Here is a 23811-nt window from a genome sequence, read left to right as displayed (position 1 = left end):
TTAATTTTTGTCAGGTAATAGTCTTAACAGTCTATCCATACACATATGTGTGTATGTATATGTGTGTGTGTGTGTGTGTGTGTCTGTGTGTGTGTATATACATGAATGTCTATATGTAAACATGTGCTCAGACATGGTGTAGAATGTATATGTTACCATAGGAAGTGGGATAAAAAATTTGAAAATGGTTATACTTCTTAAGTCAAACTAACCTTGGACCCTCATAGAAGGTCCTCTAATTATTTTAAGAATGTGTACAAGTAATACACTGTTACTGGCTTTTGTCAATCAGTATAATAGTAGTAAACGTGCCATGCATGTTGAAGGAGCTTTCAGTAAGAATTAATGGAACTGGTTGTTTTTAGTGTAAATACTTTATGTTGAGCATTTATTAAATCATGGTGGACTATTTTGGAGAAAACACTTGGAATATTTAATGCCTATAAATATTGAGTATTCAGATCATTCATTCCTTGACATTTTCTGATAGTTTGGTAGTAAAATTTACCTCAAACATATTTTAGATTATAAGCTTGATATGCTGAGTTGATAATTCATTATATGAATTAATTTTAGTAACAGTATAGATGGTAAATATACTTTATTTAAAGATTTTTTTAACTAAGAGTATAACATTTGTGATTTAATTATTAGAAAACTTATCTCTTAATTTAGATTTTAATGTTTTACTTAGAAATTATTTCTTAACATAAGTTTAGGTATGGGATTGTGATACTGGCAGACAAGTTCAGAAAGTATCATGCTTCCAGTCTACTGTAAAGGTAAAATCTTACGCTGATATTTTATGGTAATTATCTTTTTTTCTCAGCAAAAATCTTCAATAAGTAGATGAAGTTACTTTTGTAGGTTTTAAGAATTATTTCTTCTATACATACTTATAGTCATTTGATTCTTGGAAGACTAGATTTTGAGGGAGCATATAAAATGTTGGAATGTTTGAATTTGGAACTAGATCAAGGGGTGAATATATAGCAAGATAAGGAAAAGGTTAGTACCTAGTATGTTTTTGTAGGTAATTCTAGGAAGACATACTAGTTGTAGAATGACTATAGCAGTAGGTAGTCTGTTTTCTTTACACTTTGAACTAAAAACATGGATTTATTTGTCCTTCATTCTCTGCCTTTTATAAGGTCCTGAAGATAAGACATTATCAATTACTTAATTCCAAAGAACTGTCATATGGCTAATTGGCTGTTACTATTAGGTTCACTGATTTTACAAACAAATAATAATTGGAGCTTATTACATGATAGGAACTCTGCCACATGTTGGACAAACAAATTTGGAGAAGACTTGGTTATTTGGATTCCTACAGAAGAAATTCTTAGGTCTTCTTAGAAAGTGTGTCTGTTTTTCAATAATGTCAGCAAATGTGGCGGAAAGGGTCTTCTAAAATGAGATGTTTCCTTGTTTTATTTTTTAAAAGCTTTTATTTATTTATTTTGAAAGAGAGAGCAGGGAGGGGCAGAGAGAGTGGGGGAGAGAGAATCCCAAGCAGGTTCCACACTGTCAGTGCAGAGCCTGATATGGGGCTTGAATTCATTAACCCATGAGACCAGGACCGGAGCTGAAATCAAAAGTTGGATGCTTAACCAAGTGAGCCACCCAGGTGTCTCACCTTATTTGTTTTAAAGATACCTTGTCTCTTTATTTGAGCTTACACTTTTTTTTTTTAACGTAAAAAGAATTGTTGTGTCTCAGTGTTCAAAGTATTTGATTTTTTTCCTAAAAGGCAGCATCTCTGGTAGCCATCTCATGCTACTATGCTATTCTTCATTATCAATTTAGTAGGGTTTCTGGGGAAGAAAGTGCCCAGAAATGCTTGTATCCAATTTAACAATAGATTGTCTTTGAGGGAGTTATTAAAATATTGATTTGATGAAAATTTCTGTTTTATGTGATCTGAAAAGATGCTTCTTTAAAATACCTTAAAAATATTTTTGCTAGTTGAGGCTATTAGGTTTCAAGTGAATATACATGAGTTGAAAGAATAGGGAACAGGAAAACTGGAGAAAATTTTGGTATATTTTGGACAAATTCTTTGGGTGAACTGTTTCATGAACTGTTTATAGGAACTGATCATGAAAAAGTATCTTACTTATTTTTTAAAGAGGTTTTACTATAATGCTAGTCAGCTAGATAGTTGTATATACTCCTGCTGTGATGTTTCTCATAAGAGATTGTTTAAAAGTATCATTTCACTCACTTCATTTCAGTGGTTCAATTCTTTAACAGATAATTTATCAAAGAAATTCAGATCCCTAATAAATATAAGAAATGCTATTATTTATTTTTTGAGCTAGTAGTTTTTATAAGGGTTTGTATTAGCAAGGAAGTGGTGAAATTAGCATTTTTATTAAATTGATGATATTCCTAGCAGACAGTTTGGCATTATTAATGAAAATTTTAAATGATTACATGAATTGACCCAGAGACTCTACTTACAGAAAACTCTTTAAAGGAAAAAAAAAAAAAAAACTTGGGCAGAGATTTATGAACAGAAATGTATATTGCAAATATATTTCATAAATGTATGATTGGCAGTATCCTAAATATCTTACAGGAAAATAGTTAAATTATAGTAGATACATATGCTAAAAGTGGTATTTAGAGAATTCATAAGAAGTTTGGAAAATTCTGATAAGATATTAAATAGCAGAAGAAGTATATTATCCTTAACAAAATACTAGCAATCCAAATCAGCAACATATAAAAACATTCTGCACTATGACCAGATAAGACTTATCCCAGTTTAACATCGGAAAAATCAGTAACTATAACATACTACAGTAAGAGTAAAGGACAAAAAACATACGATCATCTAAATCGATGCACAGAAAGCATTTGACAGCACCCTCTCATGGTAAAAGTAGTCAACAAAATAAGAATAGAGAACTTCCTCAGTCTAATAAAGGGAATTTATGAAAACCCTGGAGCTAATATCATATTAATGGTGAAAGACTGACTGAATACTTTTCCTCCTGAGATCAGGAATAAAACAAGGACGGTATTCAGTGTTATAGGCAATAAAAAAGAAATAATGGGCATCCATATTGGAAAGGAAGAAATAAAACTATATCCACAAGTGACATGATCTATATACTAAATCTTAAATTCATAACCAAACTATTGGAGCTAATAAATGGATTTAGTAAGGTTTCAGTATACGATATCAATATACAAAAATTAACTGTATTCTTCTACACCAAAAATGAACATCCAAAAATGAAAAAAAAAAAACAGTTAAGAAAATGAAATGAATTTACAGTAGCATCCAAAAGAATACAATACTTAGAAACAAAGAAGAAACAGAGTTGTACATTAAAAACTACAAAATAGTTTTTGAAAGAAACTAAAAATCTAGACATGAAAGTCATTCCATATTCATGGATCAAGTTGAATATTGTTAAGATTGCAGCACTACCCAAAATTACCTGCAGATTGGACACAGTCTCCATCAAAATCCCAGCAAGCTTCCCCTCCTCACCCTCACCCCTGCACCCAGAAATTGACAAACCAGTCCTCAAATTCAAAGCATTTCTTTTTATTTTTAATGCTTATTTATTTATCTTGAGAGAGGGAGAGAGGAAATTTAGCGTGTGAGCAGGGGAGGGGCAGAGAGAATCCCAAGCAGACTGTGTGCTGTCAGCACAGATCTGATGCAGGACTTGAACCCACAAACAAACTGTGAGATTGTGACATGAGCCAAAATCAAGAGTTGGACACTTAACTAGCCACTCTGGTGCCCCAGGATCCTCAAATTTGTATAGAAGTGCAAAGGACCCCAGAAATAGCTAAAACAATTTTGAGAATAAAGAGCCAATGTACAAGAGTTAAACTTCCCAATTTCACAATTTACTACAAAGTTCAATAATCAAGACGGTGTGGTTCTGCATAAGGATAGACATACAGATGAATGGAATACATTTCCAAATCCAGATATAAAACCTCACTTATGTGGTTAATTAATTTTCAACCAGGATGCCAGGTCTTTTCAAAAAGAGCAAGAATAGTCTCTTCAACAAATAATTCTGGGTCAACTGGATATCCTTATACAAAATAATGAATTTGGATCCCTACTTCATGCCATATATAAAAATTCAAAATGGATCAAAGGTCAAAATTTAAGAGCTAAAACTATAAAACTCTTGGAACAAATATGGGAGTAAATATTTGTGATCTTGGGATAGGGATCTTGAATATGACACCAGAAATAACAGTAACAAAAGAAAAAAAGTGATAAATCGGATTTCATCAAAATGAAAAGCCTTTATACTTTTAAGGACACTATCAAGAAGGTGAGAAGACAACCCAACACATAGGGTGTGAGAAAATACTTGTAAATTATATATCTAAGGAACTTGTATCCTGAATATATAAAGAACTCTTAAAACAGCAATAAAGGGGCACTGGAGTGGCTCAATCGTTTAAAGAGTCTGACTCTATCTCGGCTCAGGTCATGATCTCACAGTTCATGAGATCAAGCCCCACATCAGGCTCTGTGTTGACAGCATAGAGCCTACTTGGGATTGTCTCTCTCCCTCTCCACCCCCCCCCCAACTCATGCACATGTGTGGTCAATCAAAATAAATAAACTTAAACCCCTCAACAATAAAAACACAAGTAACCCAGTTAAAAGTAGACAATTTGAAAGACATTTACCCAAAGAAATATACAGATGGTCAATAAGCATGTAAAAAGCTCAACATCATTAGTTATTAGAGAAATGCAAGTCAAAACCATAATATAATACTATTTCACTTACACTAGAGGGCAGTAACGTGTTGATAAGGATGTGGAGACAATGGAACCGTCACACATTGCTGGTGGAATTGTAAAATGGTAGAGCTGCCTTAAAGAGTTATCATTTGGCCCAATAGTCTCACTCCTGGGTATTCTTATTTCATTGTCAAGAGAAATGAAAATGTATGTCCACACAAAAATTTGTACGTGATGAGTGTTCATGGCACCACTGTACATAATAATCCAAAAGTGGAAATATCCTAAATGTCTTCCAGCTGAAAATGGACACATGTGCTATATCCACACAATGGAATATTATTCAGCAATGAAAGGGAGCAAAATAATGATACATTAAATATTCAGAAATTAGGGTAGGGATTCTTAAAATAGAAACTGCCTTATTTTCAACCCTTTTTATTCCAGTAGTTTTAAAAGCTAAGCTTGGACAAGACTATCAGAATCTTTTCCTTTTCTTGTTTATTCTTCTCCCTCACTCTTGTCCTTTTATTCAATCAGAGTCTTGAGTGGGAGGAGTATGATTAAAGGTGTGGACTTTAAAGTACTGTTAAAGGTAAAGGAGTTCTATAGACTTGAAATACTCATTTTCCTAAATGAATTAGGAGGTATTGATTTGAGAGTTACATAAAAACTAAGGTCATATATTCAGTTTTATTTTAAAGGAAGTTTAAGCCTTGTGTGTTATCTATTACCGAGTAACAAATTACCTCAAAACTTAGTTGCTTAAAACAATAAATATTATCTTACAGTGTTTGTAGTCAGGAATAAAGAGCAGCTTAGCAGTTCTGGCTCAGTATGTATTATGAGGTTGCTGTCATTTGAAGGCTTGACTGGGGTTGGAGGTTCCTAGGGGACTCATATGATTGGTAAGTTAGTGCTGGCTGTTGTCCAGGGTCTTACTTTTTTGCATGTGCCTCTTTCTCCATGTGGCTGCTTGTGTGTTTGCCCTAGAGTGATTCGAGAGAGCAAGGAGGAAGCCACCTTGTCATTTATGATTTAGTCTTGCAAGTCACACACCGTCTCTTCTGCTATATTCTTTTCATTAGAGGCCACTTAGTACAGTCCACATTCAAGGGTGGGAAACTTAAACTCCACCTTTTCAAGAGAATGGTTTCACAGAACTTGTGGACATATTTAAAAACCACCAATGAATGCTTGAAATTCTAAACTGATATTTCAAATGAATTTTTCAGTGCTTAATTGTTCTTCAGAGACTAGATATTTGGCTCTCTGGTGGGAATGACCTATGTGTGTGGAACCGAAAATTAGATCTCCTATGTAAAACCAGCCACCTTTCTGATACAGGTAAGAAATCAAATCAACGTAATTATGAACCATGATTGATATTCTTTAAAAGACATAATGAATCTTCGAAGAGACTTCCTATGAATACCTCTGTATTCATTAATTAATATAGGGGTTTTTCTTTTCAGTTCTGAATATATCATGTAACCTTATTTCTCCAGTTTGATGGTTGTATAAAATATATTTCTATCCCAAATTGGAGGTAGAAGCCTCCCCCACCCACTTATAACAGAATTTCTCAAAAGTGGTCAAGAAAAACTTTGATTTATACTCTTGGTCTGCGTTCCTAAACTGAGTTAGATGAGCACATTGATACATGGAATTACACCTTTCCAACTTTATAATAGAGTTTTCTTCTTTATTTGTGGGGCCATTGGATTTTGAATAGATTCCAAAGGATGACCTCATTTTACAATTGGTTTTACTAGAAAGTCCATGCATTGTGCAAACTTACTAATAAAGTTCAGAATTTGGTTAATATTTTTGGTTTTGAGAAAAGAAAATCAGTTTGACTTCTGATACCAAGGATCTTAAACAATAAAATAAAAAATTATTCAGAGTAAAAATATTTAAGTATAAATGAGAAAATTTAAAGAATAACCTTGAAGTTATGTGATATACTGTTAACTATGTTTGTTTCTAAAAGTAATCAATAAACCCATTGACATCCTAGAAAGAATATTATTAAGCATATTGATACTGTAAAGGTAGCAGGAGCCCTGTGAATTGAATTTACAGTTCACAATTAGAACTAACTTATCTCCACAAAGATACTAAATCAGAAAAGTAATGTGATGTCTTAACAAAACTAAATCACTATGTTTCTAGGATTTTCAGTTTTACCTTTCAATTCAATGTTTGATCACTAGTAATGTTGGTAGTATCTAGATTGTATTTTCATGTTTCCTGTTATCATGAGTTATATCTCTTTATTTACACGTATATTTTCCTTTCTATTTCTTACACTAGCCTGTGGTTACCTGTGAATTTTATTCCATGAATTATTAGTAACTATGTTATGAAATAATGAAATAAGGACTAACAAGAATATTTTGTCTGATAATGGAAATTACCTGTTATTGTAGTCTCCCTTTTGCAAGTTATCTTTGAGAACTATTAAGTAATCATAGTATTGTCCTATTTATCAGTGTCTCAAGAGATAGTGGAAATCTTTGAGAAAATCTGTTAGAAACCTTTTTTTTTTTTTTTTAATTTTTTTTAACGTTTATTTATTTTTGAGACAGAGAGAGACAGAGCATGAACGGGGGAGGGTCAGAGAGAGGGAGACATAGAATCCGAAACAGGCTCCAGGCTCCGAGCTGTCAGCACAGAGCCCGACGCGGGGCTCGAACTCACGGACCGCGAGATCATGACCTGAGCTGAAGTCGGCCGCTTAACCGACTGAGCCACCCAGGCGCCCCTCTGTTAGAAACCTTTGAGAAGGCTATCAGTTATTATTGGTGAGCCTTTTGTGATTTGGGTTTTCCAAATTACCAGATGCCATTGAGTTAGCCGTGCTGTTAGACCTTTATGTCATGAAGCTCCTTTCATGAGGCTTGCTTGATTTTTGGCTAGCAAGGCTTAAAAATTATGGTCTCTCTACAACCATTTCATGATTCAGCTATAAAAAGATACTCAGAATTCTATCTTTATATCTTTTCGATCTAACAGAAGGAGAATCAGAACTCGTTTCCAGATTCAACGTTGAATATGCAGCAGACCCCTTCGCCCTATTTTTCCTAGCGAAATATGCTAACATTATCATATTAAATATTCTCACAACAATCCTATTCTTTGGAGGATTTCACAACCCATATATACCAGAACTATGTACTGTTAACTTTACCGTCAAAACCCTATTCCTAACATTCACTTTCCTATGAATTTGAGCATCCTACCCATGATTCCGATATGACCAAGTCATAGGTCTTCCAAGAAAAAATTTCCTACCCCTCACTCTAGCCATATGCATATGATGTGTATCCTTGCCCATCATCACAGCAAGCATTCCACCCCAAACATAAGAAATATGTGTGAAAAAAGAGTTACTTTGATAGAGTAAATAATAGAGGTTTAAATCCTCTTATTTCTAGAATTCTAGGACTCGAACTTAATCCTAAGAATTTAGAAGTCTTCGTGCTACCATATTATGCCATATTCTACAGTAAGGTCAGCTAAATAAGCTATTGGGCCCATACCCAGAAAATGTTGGTTTATATCCTTCCCATAGTAATTAAACCCCCATTCTCATTATTATATCAACACATCTCAGGAGCCATAATTGTGATAACAAGCTCCCACTGACTAATAATCTGAATTGGCTTCAGAATAAACATACTAGCTATTATCCCCATTCTTATAAAAAAAAAATATAACCCACAAGCCATCGAAGCATCCACATAATATTTTCTTTATATCTTCTTTGAGCTAGTCATCTTCTAAATGGTGATTATCTTTAGGGATTCCTGGTTAAAAAAAGTTGACCATAATAGTGAAAGTGTCAACAGAGCATATCCTACCTTTAGTAAATCTGCATCTTCTTTAGGTCTCTAATACTTATCACAGACTCATTTTCCGTGTGCAGGTGAGCAGGGAACCATGATGTAGTATATTGTGTGTGCTTTATTGTTACAACCCTTTTATGGGAAATAACTTGCATAAATCTGAAAATGTTTTTATTTTTCATATAATCTTTGAAGAAAATAATTTGACCTTTGTCATATATATTTTTGAAGGGATCAGTGCTTTGATTGAAATACCTAAGAACTGTGTTGTGGCAGCAGTTGGCAAAGAACTGAGTGAGTATGACTCTTTTTCTTTTATTTTCTTTTTAAGAAAATTTAAAACTAGACTTGTATACACATTTTAGAAAGACAAGTTTTTTATTTAAGGGACATCTACCCCTGCCCACGTCTTGACCTGCGATTGTTGGAAGCGATGTGGAGACTGAGACATTTTCAAGACGTTAGGTCAGTTTTTGTACTGTGCTTGGTCTAACATAGCCAAGTGGGGCATGGTAACCCCATATGTCTGAGGCCAGAGAAAGCCGTTTACATTCCACAGTTCTGTCTGCTCCTGATCTATAGTCCTACACTTAGCAAAAATACTGACCACAGAAAGCAACTATCAGCATTCTGGAAACTAAAAACTTGATTTGGACGGGTTGGAGGATGATTACTGTGGGAAGCCACTAAGGCAGGAACTGTGGTGTTTTTGGCTCGGGAAGCCAGAGTGGGTCCCATTTTCTTGGGAAGAGTTTCTGCCATTTCCTTCAGAGTGGTGGGATAGCAGAGAGAGGGGGTGGCAAGAGGAATTTTGTAAATTTATTAATTGATTATAAACTTGCTGTTTGAAGACTATTTGGCTGGTGATGGTTAGCTAACCCATTTACTGCCATGGAGCCCATAGTAAAAAATAAAGTCTCTTGTTCCTACTGCCTTTTGAATAGAATTGGGGTGCTGAGAAGTGATAGAGTAAGCATGCTTCTTCAAGACTCCTTATTTCTTGAAGAGTTTTTGTAATGTATCCCAGAGAGCATATGATGTTGCTTGTGCTACTTTCTTTTTTTTTTTTTTTTCAATGTATGAAGTTTATTGTCAAATTGGTTTCCATACAACACCCAGTGCTCATCCCAACAGGTGCCCTCCTCAATACCCATCGCCCACCCTCCCCTCCCTCCCACCCCCCATCAACCCTCAGTTTGTTCTCAGTTTTTAAGAGTCTCTTATGCTTTGGCTCTCTCCCACTCTAACCTCTTTTTTTTTTTTTTCTTCCCCTCCCCGATGAGTTTCTGTTAAGTTTCTCAGGATCCACATAAGAGTGAAAACATATGGTATCTGTCTTTCTCTGTATGGCTTATTTCACTTAGCATCACACTCTCCAGTTCCATCCACGTTGCTACAAAGGGTCATATTTCATTCTTTCTTATTACCACGTAGTACTCCATTGTGTATATAAACCACAGTTTCTTTATCCATTCATCAGTTGATGGACATTTAGGCTCTTTCCATAATTCGGCTATTGTTGAGAGTACTGCTATAAACATTGGGGTACAAGTGCCCCTGTGCATCAGTACTCCTGTATCCCTTGGGTAAATTCCTAGCAGTGCTATTGCTGGGTCATAGGGTAGGTCTATTTTTAATTTTCTGAGGAACCTCCACACTTTTCCAGAGTGGCTGCACCAATTTGCATTCCCACCAACAGTGCAAAAGGGTTCCGGTTTCTCCACATCCTCTCCAGCATCTATAGTCTCCTGATTTGTTCATTTTGGCCACTCCGACTGGCGTGAGGTGATATCTGAGTGTGGTTTTGATTTGTATTTCCCTGATGAGGAGCGACATTGAGCATCTTTTCATGTGCCTGTTGGCCATCCGGATGTCTTCTTTAGAGAAGTGTCTATTCATGTTTTCTGCCCATTTCTTCACCGGGTTATTTGTTTTTCGGGTGTGGAGTTTGGTGAGCTCTGTATAGATTTTGGATACTAGCCCTTTGTCCGATATGTCATTTGCAAATATCTTTTCCCATTCCGTTGGTTGCCTTTTAGTTTTGTTGGTTGTTTCCTTTGCTGTGCAGAAGCTTTTTATCTTCATAAGGTCCCAGTAGTTCATTTTTGCTTTTAATTCCCTTGTCTTTGGGGATGTGTCAAGTAAGAAATTGCTATGGCTGAGGTCAGAGAGGTCTTTTCCTGCTTTCTCCTCTAAGGTTTTGATGGTTTCCTGTCTCACATTCAGGTCCTTTATCCATTTTGAGTTTATTTTTGTGAATGGTGTGAGAAAGTGGTCTCGTTTCAACCTTCTGCATGTTGCTGTCCACTTCTCCCAGCACCATCTGTTAAAGAGACTGTCTTTTTTCCATTGGATGTTCTTTTCTGCTTTGTCAAAGATTAGTCGGCCATACGTTTGTGGGTCTAGTTCTGGGGTTTCTATTCTATTCCATTGGTCTATGTGTCTGTTTTTGTGCCATGTGCTACTTTCTCCATAGGCCAGATATGAGATTTGCTGTGACCGTCAGTTGGCATATTTGCAAATGCCAGTAAGACATGGGCTAATTGTTTACCATTTATTAACTGCTGTTTGCAGACTCCATGGCTTTGCAGCCAAGTTTCGCTTTCTTCATCTGACCTTGCCATGTGTAATCATGTCAGAGAAGTAATTTTCTAAACACTGTGCTTATTACCCTTTTTTTCCATAGAGTAGTTTCAAAAGGTATTAGAATTTTTGCTTAGTTTATTTTCTCTTCCTTGCAGAAACTTAGTTTTCTCATGTTTTTGATCAAGCTGGAAAGAAGCTTAGCTTTTCCCTGGCTTTCTCCTCTTGTAGTGAGCCAGTCACTTTGAGTTTTGCTGATTTTACTGCTAACTCAGTGGTTCTCAGATTTTAGTGTGCATTAAAATGACTTGAATGGTTTGTTAAAAAACACACATTACTCGGTCTTACCCCTAGAGTTTCTGAATCAGTGGGTCTGGAGTATGGTCCGAGTTTCTGCATTTCTAACAGGTGTTTTGGTGGTGCTAGGGTTGCTGGCCTGTAGGCCGTACTTTGAGGACTCCTGCCTTAAGTACTTTGATTCTCTTCTTTCCGTCTCACTACTGTTGCTCAGTTCAGGCTCTCATCTCCCCTCTTGCCTGTTCTGTTGTGCTAACCTCCGAACTTTATCTTCCTTCCTCTACTGTAGTGCTTCTCCAGTGCCTTCTCCTCCTCTAGGTTAGGGCTTCTCCGATACATTTCCCAGGAGGTGCTAGGGGTGATCTCTCTAAAAGGCAGGCTACTCCCCTGCTTCCTTTGTCTATAGCAGTCATTTCTAGGCTCTCAAATTTCTGACTCGTATGATAGTTCATCTTTTTGGAGATCAACTGAGAGTTGCCAAATTTGTATTTTACTTAGTAAAATCATTAAATACAAAAAAAAAAAGCTATCATTTACCATCATCATTTTGTAAAAATTACTTTTTAAAAAAATATTTTTTTTTTTAACGTTTATTTATTTTTGAGACAGAGAGAGAGAGACAGAGCATGAACGGGGGAGGAGCAGAGAGAGAGGGAGACACAGAATTGGAAGCAGGCTCCAGGCTCTGAGCCATCAGCCCAGAGCCCGACACGGGGCTCGAACTCACGGACCGTGAGATCGTGACCTGAGCTGAAGTCGGACGCTTAACCGACTGAGCCACCCAGGCGCCCCTGAAAATTACTTGTTAATAAAAAAGTATGAAAAATGTGATCTCAGCAAAGAATAGGACTTTAAACTGAATATATTTTTGTACAAAATGTATGTGGCCCGTATTTTTTCTCATTTTTGCCTTACATGAATGACATCTTTGCTCCGGGGGACCAATATAAGACCACCAGTAAGATAAAGTCTAGACTTTTCAGCAGATCACATCCACTTCTTTATTCTCTTCCTCCTCTCTCCTCTGAGTCTTGTATCACGTGTTTGTCAAAACTGAATTGCCCTGGGTTCTCCAACCTGAGGTGTTTCTCACCTCTTTGCCTTCATTTCTCCAGTCACTCTGTATCAGGTCTTTGCCCCCTACTCATTGTCCTCTTTGATGTTGCTAATTCCTACTTACTCTTTAGGAGCTCCAGAATGACATTTTTTGAGGCTGAAGGCTTGCTTACCTATCCTCTCTGCTCCTAAAAGTTTTTCTTCTGTGTTCTCATAATCTCTTATGTGTCATTTCACTTACTACTTAAAAAAAAAAACAAACTTCTCTTTGCTATTTGTTCTTTCCTTGCCCTTCCCTTGCAGAATGTGAGCTCCTTGACAACTAGAGCTTTTTATTCACCTTTCTGTTAAAAGATGGGAGATTTTTATTGAATGAATGAGTAATTGAGTCAATTCATTTATGTGGTAATAAAAGTATTACTAATGCCTCAACAGAAGTTAGAATATCATGTAAAAAAAAAAAAGAAGAAATGAGAATTGGTTATATTCAGAAAATAATTTGTAAAAAATATGTATTCTTAAAAACAAGGTTTTGCATTTTATTAGTTTCATTATAAAATATAGTGCCATTTTTCCTTACATAAAAATACATTTCATTCTCATAAATAGAGTGTCTTTTCTATTTCCAAGACCAAGCTTGTGCCCATTTCCTTGGTTTTAAATGTTCCATACTAATTTCTCTTTTTCTATGTGAGGCCGGGCTACTTTCACCATGAAATACAGTTTGTGAGTACCCATGTGACTGTGAGGCTAATCAGCAAGGCTGTCAGCTCTGACACCTCATCTTGGTTCAGAAAACCAGGCTTTGTTCTTAACCCTTTTTTAGAATTCACTACTCCTTCTCTTTTGTCTTAGGATCTAACTTATATTTGTTTTATTTCCTTGAAGTTACTACATAGGTGACCCTATGAATACTTGTCTGTTGGGGCCATATTTATGGATTCACTGAACAGTTTCACATTATCTCCAGTACTTGGTAGTTCTTTGTGGAAGCCTCCTTTGTAAGGTTTTTTTGTCCGTATCTGAGGTTACTTTTTGTTAGTTTGATTAAATAATACATTGCCCATTATTCCACATTCCCAATCTCAAGATCATTTAGTAGTATTCCAACTATAAGTAGAATTTTTACACAAGTTTGACAGGTATCAGGAAGAGTTCTTTTATTTAATGAAAGACCTTCTTTTGCCAGCCACAGTTTGAATGTGAACGGCTGTCAGGATGAAATAACTTTTTCTAGAGATTCATCAGTTGGTAAAATATTATCCAGAGAGATACAAAGGAATGTGGTATGACCCATTTTCCAGAGAGGAATGTAAAAAAAAAAAAAAAGAGAGACTTTAGTAATTAGCCACCACCTGGAAAGGATCTGACTTCTGAGACCTTCCCACTTCTCAGATATTAGTGATCCTAATCTGTGAGCATCCATAGTACTTGGTACATTGGCTTATTTCTAGCCCTTAATACATTGATTATAAGCTTGTTTATAAGTCTCACTCCCACTCTAGAATGCATTTCAGGGCAGTGATTGGGCCTTATTCACATTTAATATCTAAGTTGCTGGAACATAAAAGATATTTAGTAAATGTTGATAGAATCACTCCTGTTGATTTGATTTTTGGTTTTCTGTATTGATTAAAGTTAGGATTTATACAAGTTTAAATAAAACTATTTGTTAATGTCAGACAGTGAGTAAAGCAACACATTGAACATCTCTTATAGTCAAAAGTATAGTAAAGCAACACATTGAATATTGACATAGAAAAATTATAAGGCATGTTCTCAGAGAACATATAATTTAATAGTTTACACCTAATATAAGGAAAAGTTAAAAAAAATAGCTTCTCATGTCTTTACTGAGTTGAAGTTAAACATGAATTTGTAGCTTATTTTGTAGCAGTGCATACTGACCTGAGAACATGAGTAGAGAATGATGATGATGGAGATGACTCTGGAATGTGGACCAGTCACTGACCAAGGAGAGAGGGAGGCAGGTTAGCCAGACATGCCCTGAAGCCCCAGAGAAGATGGGGATTTCTGGTTGGTAATGGGTTTAGAAGAGTTTTAATAAAAGAACACTTGTAAAGACACACTTATTTGGGATTTTAGTAGATCATCTCAAATATCTCAAGCATTTGAAAGAAATACTATGGTATGAATAAGGCTTTCTTTGGAGTTGGGTTTTTCAATATTTTAGATCTTTCTCACTTAATGAAATACTAGCTTTTTTTCCCCACCAGAAATAGAATTCCATCTTCTTTGACCATTTTAATAAAATCATATCTGTATTTTCATTTAGTAATTTTCAGGTTGGTAACACCAACAGGAGAATCACTGGAATGGGATATTCTTGAAATTAAGCGCCTTCTTGATCACCAGGATAATATTCTCTCCTTGGTTAACATCAATGGTAAGCTTACTGTGTATTTGTTTATATTATGTAAAAGTTTGCACTTGTTGACAGAACTTTGGTCTTATTTTGTTCTAGAGTTCTGTAATTACCATCATTAAAATAATGCTTTAGACTAGTACAGGTCAGCAGTCTAATATACTGTGGGGTTTATTCCAGAATTGATCAAGTTTTATAGATAGGTCTAAGATATAGGTCCAAGAAGAATAGAGTGGGGCAGAGAAAAAAGATGATGGGGGGAGCATAATTATCTCAGGTGCTTTGTGATAGCTCTGAGATGACTGTCATAGGCTATAAATACTAATGCCTAGTAGCATTTCAGCATTTTTGGCAGATGGTTCTGGCCAGTTCCTCTTTTGTAGACCACACAGTATAATACTACGTAGCAAGTTATACATTTAGATCAGAAGGAGCAGAATTCAAGTGGATTGCAATCATGATTGAAGACTTCCAGAGAATAACACCAAGATAAAGTAAAGGTCTACAAAAATTGGGTCATATCTGCCCATCCTCATGGTTGTATGTTTTGACTTGCCAGACATCTTATTTGGCTTCACAGTGATTTTAATCATGTCTCCTGGAAGCTGAATCTGTCATCAGATGGCAGAATAGGATCAGACACTACCAGTCTTGGGATTTGGTTGGCTCACTTTGAAGTAAAATGATGCCTTGTATCATCAGAACTCTGCTGGTTAATTGGTATTCTGGGGTCACACAAGAAGAGTCCTTGGTGGCTTCAGTTTGATAATCTGAAGGAAACCGTAAGAGTTTTGTGAGGATGCCATGAATATACTGTAGTGGGAGGACTGGACTGCACTCCCAGACCTGAGACCTGGGTTGGCTCTTTTTGAAGAATACTTTGTATAACCTTGAGGCAAAAGGAAAGAGGGGCACAGATAGCACCAAATGTATTCTCCATTTTTATGCCATTTAATCACATGCTCAGATACATGTGTGAGAATGTCCTTCCCAGCTTCAAAAGCCTCTTACCTAATAGCCATCTTCTTACACAAGTCTTACTTACTGCAAGTCTTTCTAAGGACCAGATTGTCTGTGGTGATAGAAGTTAACATGTTGGGAACACCCTTTGATTTTTCTCTGGGGGTTCTCTTTTCTTCTAGCCATGGATGGCAGCACAGGAGACAAGTTCTTATTTGGGAGACCCTGTGACACAGAGTCTTAAACTCCAGGGCCCTGGAGCTGCTAAGAAAAGCAAGCGTTGTCCTCGCCCATTACACTGGTCATGCCTACTTGTTCTGTTTTAGTGGTAAAACATTGGTGTCATTGATCCAGCACGGTTCCTTACTGAAGGTGATAGGATGTTACTGAAGAGGTCTTAGCTTCATGGCCCTTCTGCTGTGCAATATGCAAAGAAGCTTGTAACAGTTGAACCAGAAAATATTTCTTTGCCAACTTCTTAAGGGAAAGAAAATGGAAATCTAAAGCAAAAATATTGTTAATGAAAATTACAGGAAACCCATAGTAGTTTTTACTTTATTAACTCCCTGACTATAAAATTACATTACAGATAATAAATAAGCTGTAAGCATTTTGAGGAATCCTATATGGTCAAGTAGTCTGTTAAAATTTGAAAATGATATTGTGACAGTCTCTATTTTCTACATAGGTAGGTTTGCTGTCCTGAAGATTTCAGTGATCCTGAAATTATTATGTTGTACGGTTCCCAGCTCCACTCTCAGCCCTGTTTCTTTTACTACCAATTACCAGTGGAAGATGTGGCTAGTTCTGGGTTTGTATTTCATAGGAGAAGGGCATTTTCATGGAGGTGGCCACAGGCAACCTTAGAATGGTAGGACAAAATTCCCATAGATGTGAATAATGAATAACAGAGAATCTGATAATGAATGAAAAAGAGATCTGAATGCCTGAGCAGAAGGTTTTCTAACACAGACATACAAGATAACCTAGTTTATATTTTCTGGCAAAAGGCTCTGGTGCTGCTTCATTTTATTCCTTTTCTTGTGTTGACAGCATGGTATGGTAATCACAAATTATTAGTACTAGTGAGGGAAGGTAGACAGATATAAGAATGGGAGTTCCTACTAAGTGACTTTTTTTTTTTTTGAGAGACACATAGTGTGTGTGTGTGGGGAGGAGGGGCAGAGAAGAGGGAGACACAGAATCCAAAGCAGGCTCCAGACTAAGCTGTCAGCACAGACCCTGATGCAGGGCTCAAACCCACAAACCATGAGATCATGATCTGAGCCGCAGTCAGACGCTTAGCTGACTGAGCCACCCAGGTGCCCCTATACTAAGTGACTTTTGATACTAACATAGGATGAAAATCCATCTCTGTATATCATTGAGCTTGTTTTGTGTGAAACATTCTGAGTGACCTGTTTGAGAATATATAGTGATAAATTTATAGTAATAAACTACACTGACGCAGCTGAATGCCAGTATTTTAAGTGAAAAATTCCAGCTGGGCACAAATATCTTGTTTCTGTTGCATAGATGAATCACAGACACTCGGGAAGATTAAGTTAGAGCAGACAGCCGTGTGGTCTCAAGTTCAGTTGACTCTGTTATGATGGCATGCAGAGTTAGTGTCAAGAATCTTCACTCCTTAATGTCTCTGGTTCTTTTGTATTTTGAATGAAATTGGAAAGAGGAGGGAAAGGGATGGAAAAGAAGGTCATGGAAAGAGTAGTACAGCTTTAACTGTCCCATTATTAGTAGTCCATTAATAAACTATAGAACTTGGTCTTGGAACCAAGACAAAATAAAGTTTACATGTATGACTGCTGGTAATTTTTTATTTCTAAGAGATTGTTCATCTAATTATTAGATATTTCTGTCCTGGCTTATTTGGTAAATGGAATCATTAAATCATAACTAACTCATCTTTGTATTCCTAAATTAGAAATACTGGAGGTTTTAATACCATTAATTTGGAATAATACTAGGAGCTCAGAATAATGCCAAAGACTCAAAGATAATGTTTGATGTCTTTTTTAAATTCGTACACATTTATTATTGGCTTTTTCATCTAGTGCATGAGAAATCCAAGATAGAGGTTAAATGACTTTCTGAGGACTAGATGGCTAGTAACAGAGCCACATTTAGAACTTGGGTTTTTAGACTTGTATTGTATTCTCTTCTACCTTACCTAAACATGTAAGGATTAAAATAAATTACATTTATTTAAGATAGTTTTTAGTGTCAGCAGTAGTACATTTTCTATTAATTATGTAATTTACAAAGTGTCTTAGTTGGCCCACTAATTTTATTTTCGTTTAAGGTAATAAAAACTTGTTATTGTAGAAGTAATATCTAGTCATGGTAGAGCAATGAGAAAAGAGTGAGAAACATAAAGTCTGTAAAAAGGAAAATTATCCCACACGACAGTATTAAGCACTGGTCCGTATACTTCTAGGTGTTTTTCTGAGAATATGTATGTGTATATCCATATGGCTTGCTGTTTTGTAACTGTATGTCATGAATATATTTCCGTAGTAGTATAAACATACTTTTACAACTAAAATTTTTTTAAGTTTATTTATTTTTTTTTGAGAGAGAGAAAGAGAATGCAAGTCACAGAGGGGTAGAGAGAGAGGGAGAGTGAATCCTAAGTAGGCTCCACACTGTCAGCACAGAGCCCGACTCAAGGGCTTGAACCCACGAACCATGAGATCATGACCTGAATCAAAGTTGGACTTTTAACTGAGCTACCCAGACACCCCTACAACTCAATTTTTAATAACAGTTACTGTTTAATTTTATAGAAGTCTTATTTATTCAGTTCCCAATTCACATTGTTAATATTACGTATAATAGCCTTGTTACATTTATCTTTTATGTGCTTTCCTCAGGATAAATTTCTAAAGGTGGAATTGTTGGATCAGTGGGTTTACATTTTTTTTAAGGTTTTGATGCATATCACCACATTTGAAAGGATTGTACCAATTTATACTAGGACATTAGTACGGAAGTATGTTGATTTTATGCTTTTGCCAGCATTGGGGACTTTGCTATTTTTTCATCTTTCCCAGTTTTCAAGTCATTGAGTAGTATCTTACTGCTTTATTATTATTTTTTAATGTTTATTTTTGAGAGAGAAAGATTGCACATGCAAGCTGGGGAGGGGCAGAGAGAGAGGGGGAGACAGAGGATCTGAAGCAGGCTCTGTGCTGTCAGTGCACAGAGCCAGATGCAGGACTCAAACTCAGGAACTGTGAGATCATGACCAAAGCCAAAGTTGGTCGCTTAACTGACTGAGCCACCCAGGTGCCCTTCTTACTGCTTTTAGATTTTTTTGATTATTAAGGCACTTGAACATCTTTGCCCATGTTTACTGACCATTTGTATTTTTTATTTTGTCTGTTCAGGTCTTTTGCCCACTTTCTGTGATGGAGTATTTATCAAAATTTGGTTTCCAGGAACTCCTTATTTATCAAGTATAATAAACCCATTTTGATACCTGAGTTGCAAATTTTTCCCAGCCTTTTGTCATTTAAATATGATTGTTTTCACTAAGCAGATATTTACATATGTATCTTTCTTTCCCCACCCTGCCTCCTTTAGAGCTTTTTAGCACTCCATATTTATAAAAGCATTTACCTTTATTTTTTCAATCCTTTAAGTACTTTTAATGTTTTAATGTATTTGAAACTTACTTTGGCCTATGTAAAATAACAGAAAAAATATATATTGCTCTCTGCCCCCAGTTCTTGGCACAGAGCTCCTAAAACCATTGTAATTTCCTAAGTGATAAGAGCTCAGGGAGCATCTTTTGTTCTAATATTTGGTCTAATATTTGCTGATCGATATTTCTTGGAATTTTCTGAGTGATAGTAGTGACTTTTGTTCTAATGAGACCTTTGTTTCTTGGTGGGCTTCTAGATGGGGGCTGGTCACCAGAAAGACCAGCCATGACTAGAAACTTGGAAGTTTTAGCCTACCCCTCATTTTCCACAGAGGGGCTGGAAATGGAATAATTGATCATGCTTACATGATGAAGCCTCCATAAAAATCCCAACAGTATGGGGTTTGGAGAGCTTCCTAATTGCCCAGCATGTAGAGGTGCTGGGAAAGTGGCATGGTTGGAGAGGGCACGGAAGCTCCACAGCCTTCCCACACACCCTGTCCTACACATCTTCTTCATCTGGGTGTTCATCTTTGTCTTTTATCATGTTTTATAATAAACTGGTAAACAGTAAACTTTTTCCTGAGATCTGTGAGCTTCTCTAGCAAATTAATTGAACCCAAGGAGAGGGTATGAGAGCCTCTGATTTATAGCTGATTGGTTAGAAGCACAGGTAACAACCTGGACTTGCACTTGGCATCTGAAGTAGAGGGAGTCTTGTGGGACTGAGCCCTTACCCTGTGGGATCTGATGCTTCCTCCAGGTAGAGTGCCAGAAAGGAGTTAAATTGTAGGACACTCAGCTGGTGTCACAATTGCTTGATGTGGGGAACCCCCCCCCCACATCTGGTGTCACAAGTGTTATATGGTAGTAGTGTGATAGTAAAAGAGAAACAGGAGAAGGGTCTGTTCCCTCCCCTTCCCCTCCCTTCTTTTAATGTTTATTATTTATTTTTGAGAGAGACAGAGTTCAGTCAGGGGAGAGTCAGAGAGAGCAAGACACAGAATCTAAAACAGGCTCCAGGCTCTAAGCTGTCAGCACAGAGCCCGATGCAGGGCTCGAACTCATGAACCAAGAGATCAAGACCTGAGACGAAGTCGGACGCTTGACTTACTGAGCCACCCAGGTGCTCTGGGTCCGTTTTCTAAATAGTGTATGATCCAAGATAAGGTTCTTTTATTTCTGTTCCCCAAATAGTTAACCAAATATTCCAGTGTGAGGCATTTCTTCCCTCACTGAATTGAAATGCTGTTATGACATACTAAATAAGTAAACTTGAGTCTGTTTCTGGTCTTGCTATGCTGTTATATTGATCTTTTTGTTTGGCTTGTCTAGGTACCTCACTATTGTAAATGCTGTGGTTTTATAGAGCATTACCAGCAGGCAGTCTATTTCTTTTTTACCTTTAGCGTATGTAAAATGATCACTAAAGAGACAAATATGAACTCTGCCTAGATTTGAGTTTTGTAACTGGCTCCCATGTTGGAGAAATGATCATCTGGAATATTCTGGACTGGACAGTGCAGGCCCGTGAATGCAACTTCTGGGACCCATCTCCACAGCTGGACACCCAACAAGAAATAAAACTCTGTCAAAAACCCAATGACATTTCTATTCATCACTTCACATGGGATGAAGAGGTAAAAAAAAAAAAAAAAAAATCTGTAAACTTGTCTTTTTTAATACACCCAGTGTCTAATTTTTTTTTTAAGTTTATGTATTTTTGAGAGAGGGAGAGAGAGAATCTCAAGCAGGCTCTGTGCTATCAGAGCAGAGCCTGATGTGGGGATTGAACTCATGAACTGTAAGACAATGACCTGAGCAGAAATTTTTATTTTTATTTAAAAAAATTTTTTTTTCAGTATATGAAATTTATTGTCAGATTGGTTTCCATACAACACCCAGTGCTCATCCCAAAAGGTGCCCTCCTCAGTACCCATCACCCACCCTCCCCTCCCTCCCACCCCCCATCAAACCTCAGTTCTCAGTTTTTAAGAGTCTCTTATGCTTTGGCTTTCTCCCACTCTAACCTCCTTTTTTTCTTTTTTTTTCCCTTCCCCTCCCCCATGGGTTTCTGTTAAGTTTCTCAGGATCCACATAAGAGTGAAACCATATGGTATCTGTCTTTCTCTGTATGGCTTATTTCACTTAGCATCACACTCTCCAGTTCCATCCATGTTGCTACAAAGGGCCATATTTCATTCTTTCTCATTGCCACATAGTACTCCGTTGTGTATATAAACCACAATTTCTTTATCCATTCATCAGTTGATGGACATTTAGGCTCTTTTAATTTGGCTATTGTTGAGAGTGCTGAGCAGAAATTTTTAAACTTAATCTCATGATGGATATAAAAAGGTATCATTCCCCGTATTCAAGTTGTGCTTTAAAATGTTCTGATATTTTTCAGGGTGCCTGGGTGGCTTAGTTGATTAAGCGTCCAACTTCAGCCCAGGTCATGATCTCAAGGTTGGTGAGTTGGAGCCCCGTGTTTAGGCTGCTTCGGGCACTGTGCTGACAGCTCAGAGCCAGGAGCCTACTTTGGATTCTGTGTCTCCCTGTCTCTCTGCCCTTCCCTCTCTCACAATAAGTAAAGCTGTCTTTTTTTTATTTTTTGAGCTGTCTCTCAAAAACAAGTAAACGTTAAAAAAAATTTTTTAATGTTCTGATATTTTTCATAGATTGCAGAACTTCCATTAAAAAAGCATTTTAATCTTAGCTCCTGTCTGTGAGGCAAAGAAGTGATTACATGTCTATAGATTTAAAAACTCTGTTGAAATCTTTGCTTGGATTAAATAAGAGTTATGGTCCTAAAAATTATGTTTTTTATTTGGTACCTTTTTTGCTTGTAAAAATTAGTATTTAAAGTTTTTTCATTTTGTATTTTTTCTTCTCACAGATTTTGATTGAGGTGTATTAATTGCTATAAATGCTTGATAAAGCATTACTCAGTTTTCCCTAGTATTTCTTCTTTTATAGGGGTTTGTTTTTTCTATAAGGGGACATTAATTATTGATTATAGGTGATTGATAGAGTGACTCTGATGAGTAATAGCTGCCCAAGAGTTCATTAATTCTCCAGCTGTGCTTATAATTTCCTTTGTGCTCTTTGGTATGTCACGTAAACTGCACAGATTTCCTGGTTTGTAGAACTAGTTTTTGGGGTTTCTTTGCATTTGAATTGCTACCCATAGGGCTCTAGATTTTAGCACGTTGACCAGTTTTCATTAATGCTCCTGACACTTGCCCTCACTTTGTGCTGCTAAGTGCAGAGTACTGATCCAGAGGATCAAGGGGATCTTTCCACATTTAAACTCTGGTAAGCCTTGAGGGCATGCTATGGTCTAGATACTGTGAGTCTGAGTTGGGTTTGTAGGCCTCAATGGAAGAGAAGAGAAGAATTCCTCAAGAGAATTTTTTTGGTAAAAACAGGGAGGCTAGATCTTTAGGGATTTTTGAAAGGTCTGCCTCACTGGGGTACCTATTGCATAAGAAAAGGATTCCCAGGCAAGTGCTACCAAAAGTCTAGTGATGTGCAAAATAATTTCAGAAGCTAGGTAGTGTGGTGTGAGTCAAGAGCAAGGGACTGGAGTAACATGACCTTGATTCTGGTATCAGCTCCATGTCTGAACTTAGTGTGTCGCTTTAATCTTCTAAAATTTTAACTTGTTTCTCTGGAAAATGAGATGTTGTTAGGCTATAAGAAGATCAATATTGGTAAAAGTACCTTCAAAAGATTAAAGTTGTTTTCTAATAATACATTTGGAAAAATGTTTTTTGTGAATTCTTCGGAGGATCTTAAGATGATAGTGCCACTATAGCATAGGCTTTTTTGTGTCCTTGCATTTGTAGGTCTCTTGCATTCTTAAGGGTATAGTGTTAGGTGAATGAAAATCTAGCTTGTGCCTCAGCAGCTCCCACTGTACCGCCAGTCTGCCAGCCAGAGTTCCTCTTTCTAGCTGTCATATACAGGACTTCTTTGGAAGTTCCCTATTGAATACAGAAGGTAATAGTGGCCTTCTGATGTCATAGCAGGACTGGAAATCTGTTGTACTACGTAGTGGTAAGGATTAATTTTATGTCCATTTCTGAACTTTTCTCCTGACCAGAATGTATTTGCTGCCGTTGGAAGGGGTTTATATGTGTATAACCTTCAAATGAAGCGTGTGATTGCTTGCCAGAAAACTGCCCATGACTCCAGTGTCCTGCACATTGCCAAACTTCCAAACAGGTACTAGAAGGTGGGCCAGAGTAGCCCATGAGCTGTAGTCT

At 36.7% G+C, this 23811-nt stretch overlaps 1 protein-coding gene across 6 annotated transcripts in view; it reads left to right on the top strand.

Annotated features, from left to right (window-relative positions):
- WDR41 (WD repeat domain 41) overlaps positions 1-23811 on the top strand; it is a 188861-nt gene that overhangs the window by 157389 nt on the left and 7661 nt on the right. For 5 of the 6 annotated variants that reach the window (XM_049649691.1, XM_049649694.1, XM_049649693.1 and 2 more), the window contains 6 exons: positions 720-782; positions 5976-6087; positions 8823-8885; positions 14824-14934; positions 20996-21180; positions 23649-23770. In XM_049649691.1, the coding sequence (XP_049505648.1) occupies positions 720-782; positions 5976-6087; positions 8823-8885; positions 14824-14934; positions 20996-21180; positions 23649-23770 (656 nt within the window). The remainder of the gene's footprint in view (positions 1-719; positions 783-5975; positions 6088-8822; positions 8886-14823; positions 14935-20995; positions 21181-23648; positions 23771-23811) is intronic. The other variant, XM_049649692.1, reaches the window with a different exon arrangement.

The sequence above is a fragment of the Panthera uncia genome (genome assembly GCF_023721935.1).
Source record: "Panthera uncia isolate 11264 chromosome A1 unlocalized genomic scaffold, Puncia_PCG_1.0 HiC_scaffold_17, whole genome shotgun sequence".
NCBI lineage: Eukaryota > Metazoa > Chordata > Mammalia > Carnivora > Felidae > Panthera > Panthera uncia.
This window is presented reverse-complemented; position numbering and strand designations above follow the sequence as displayed.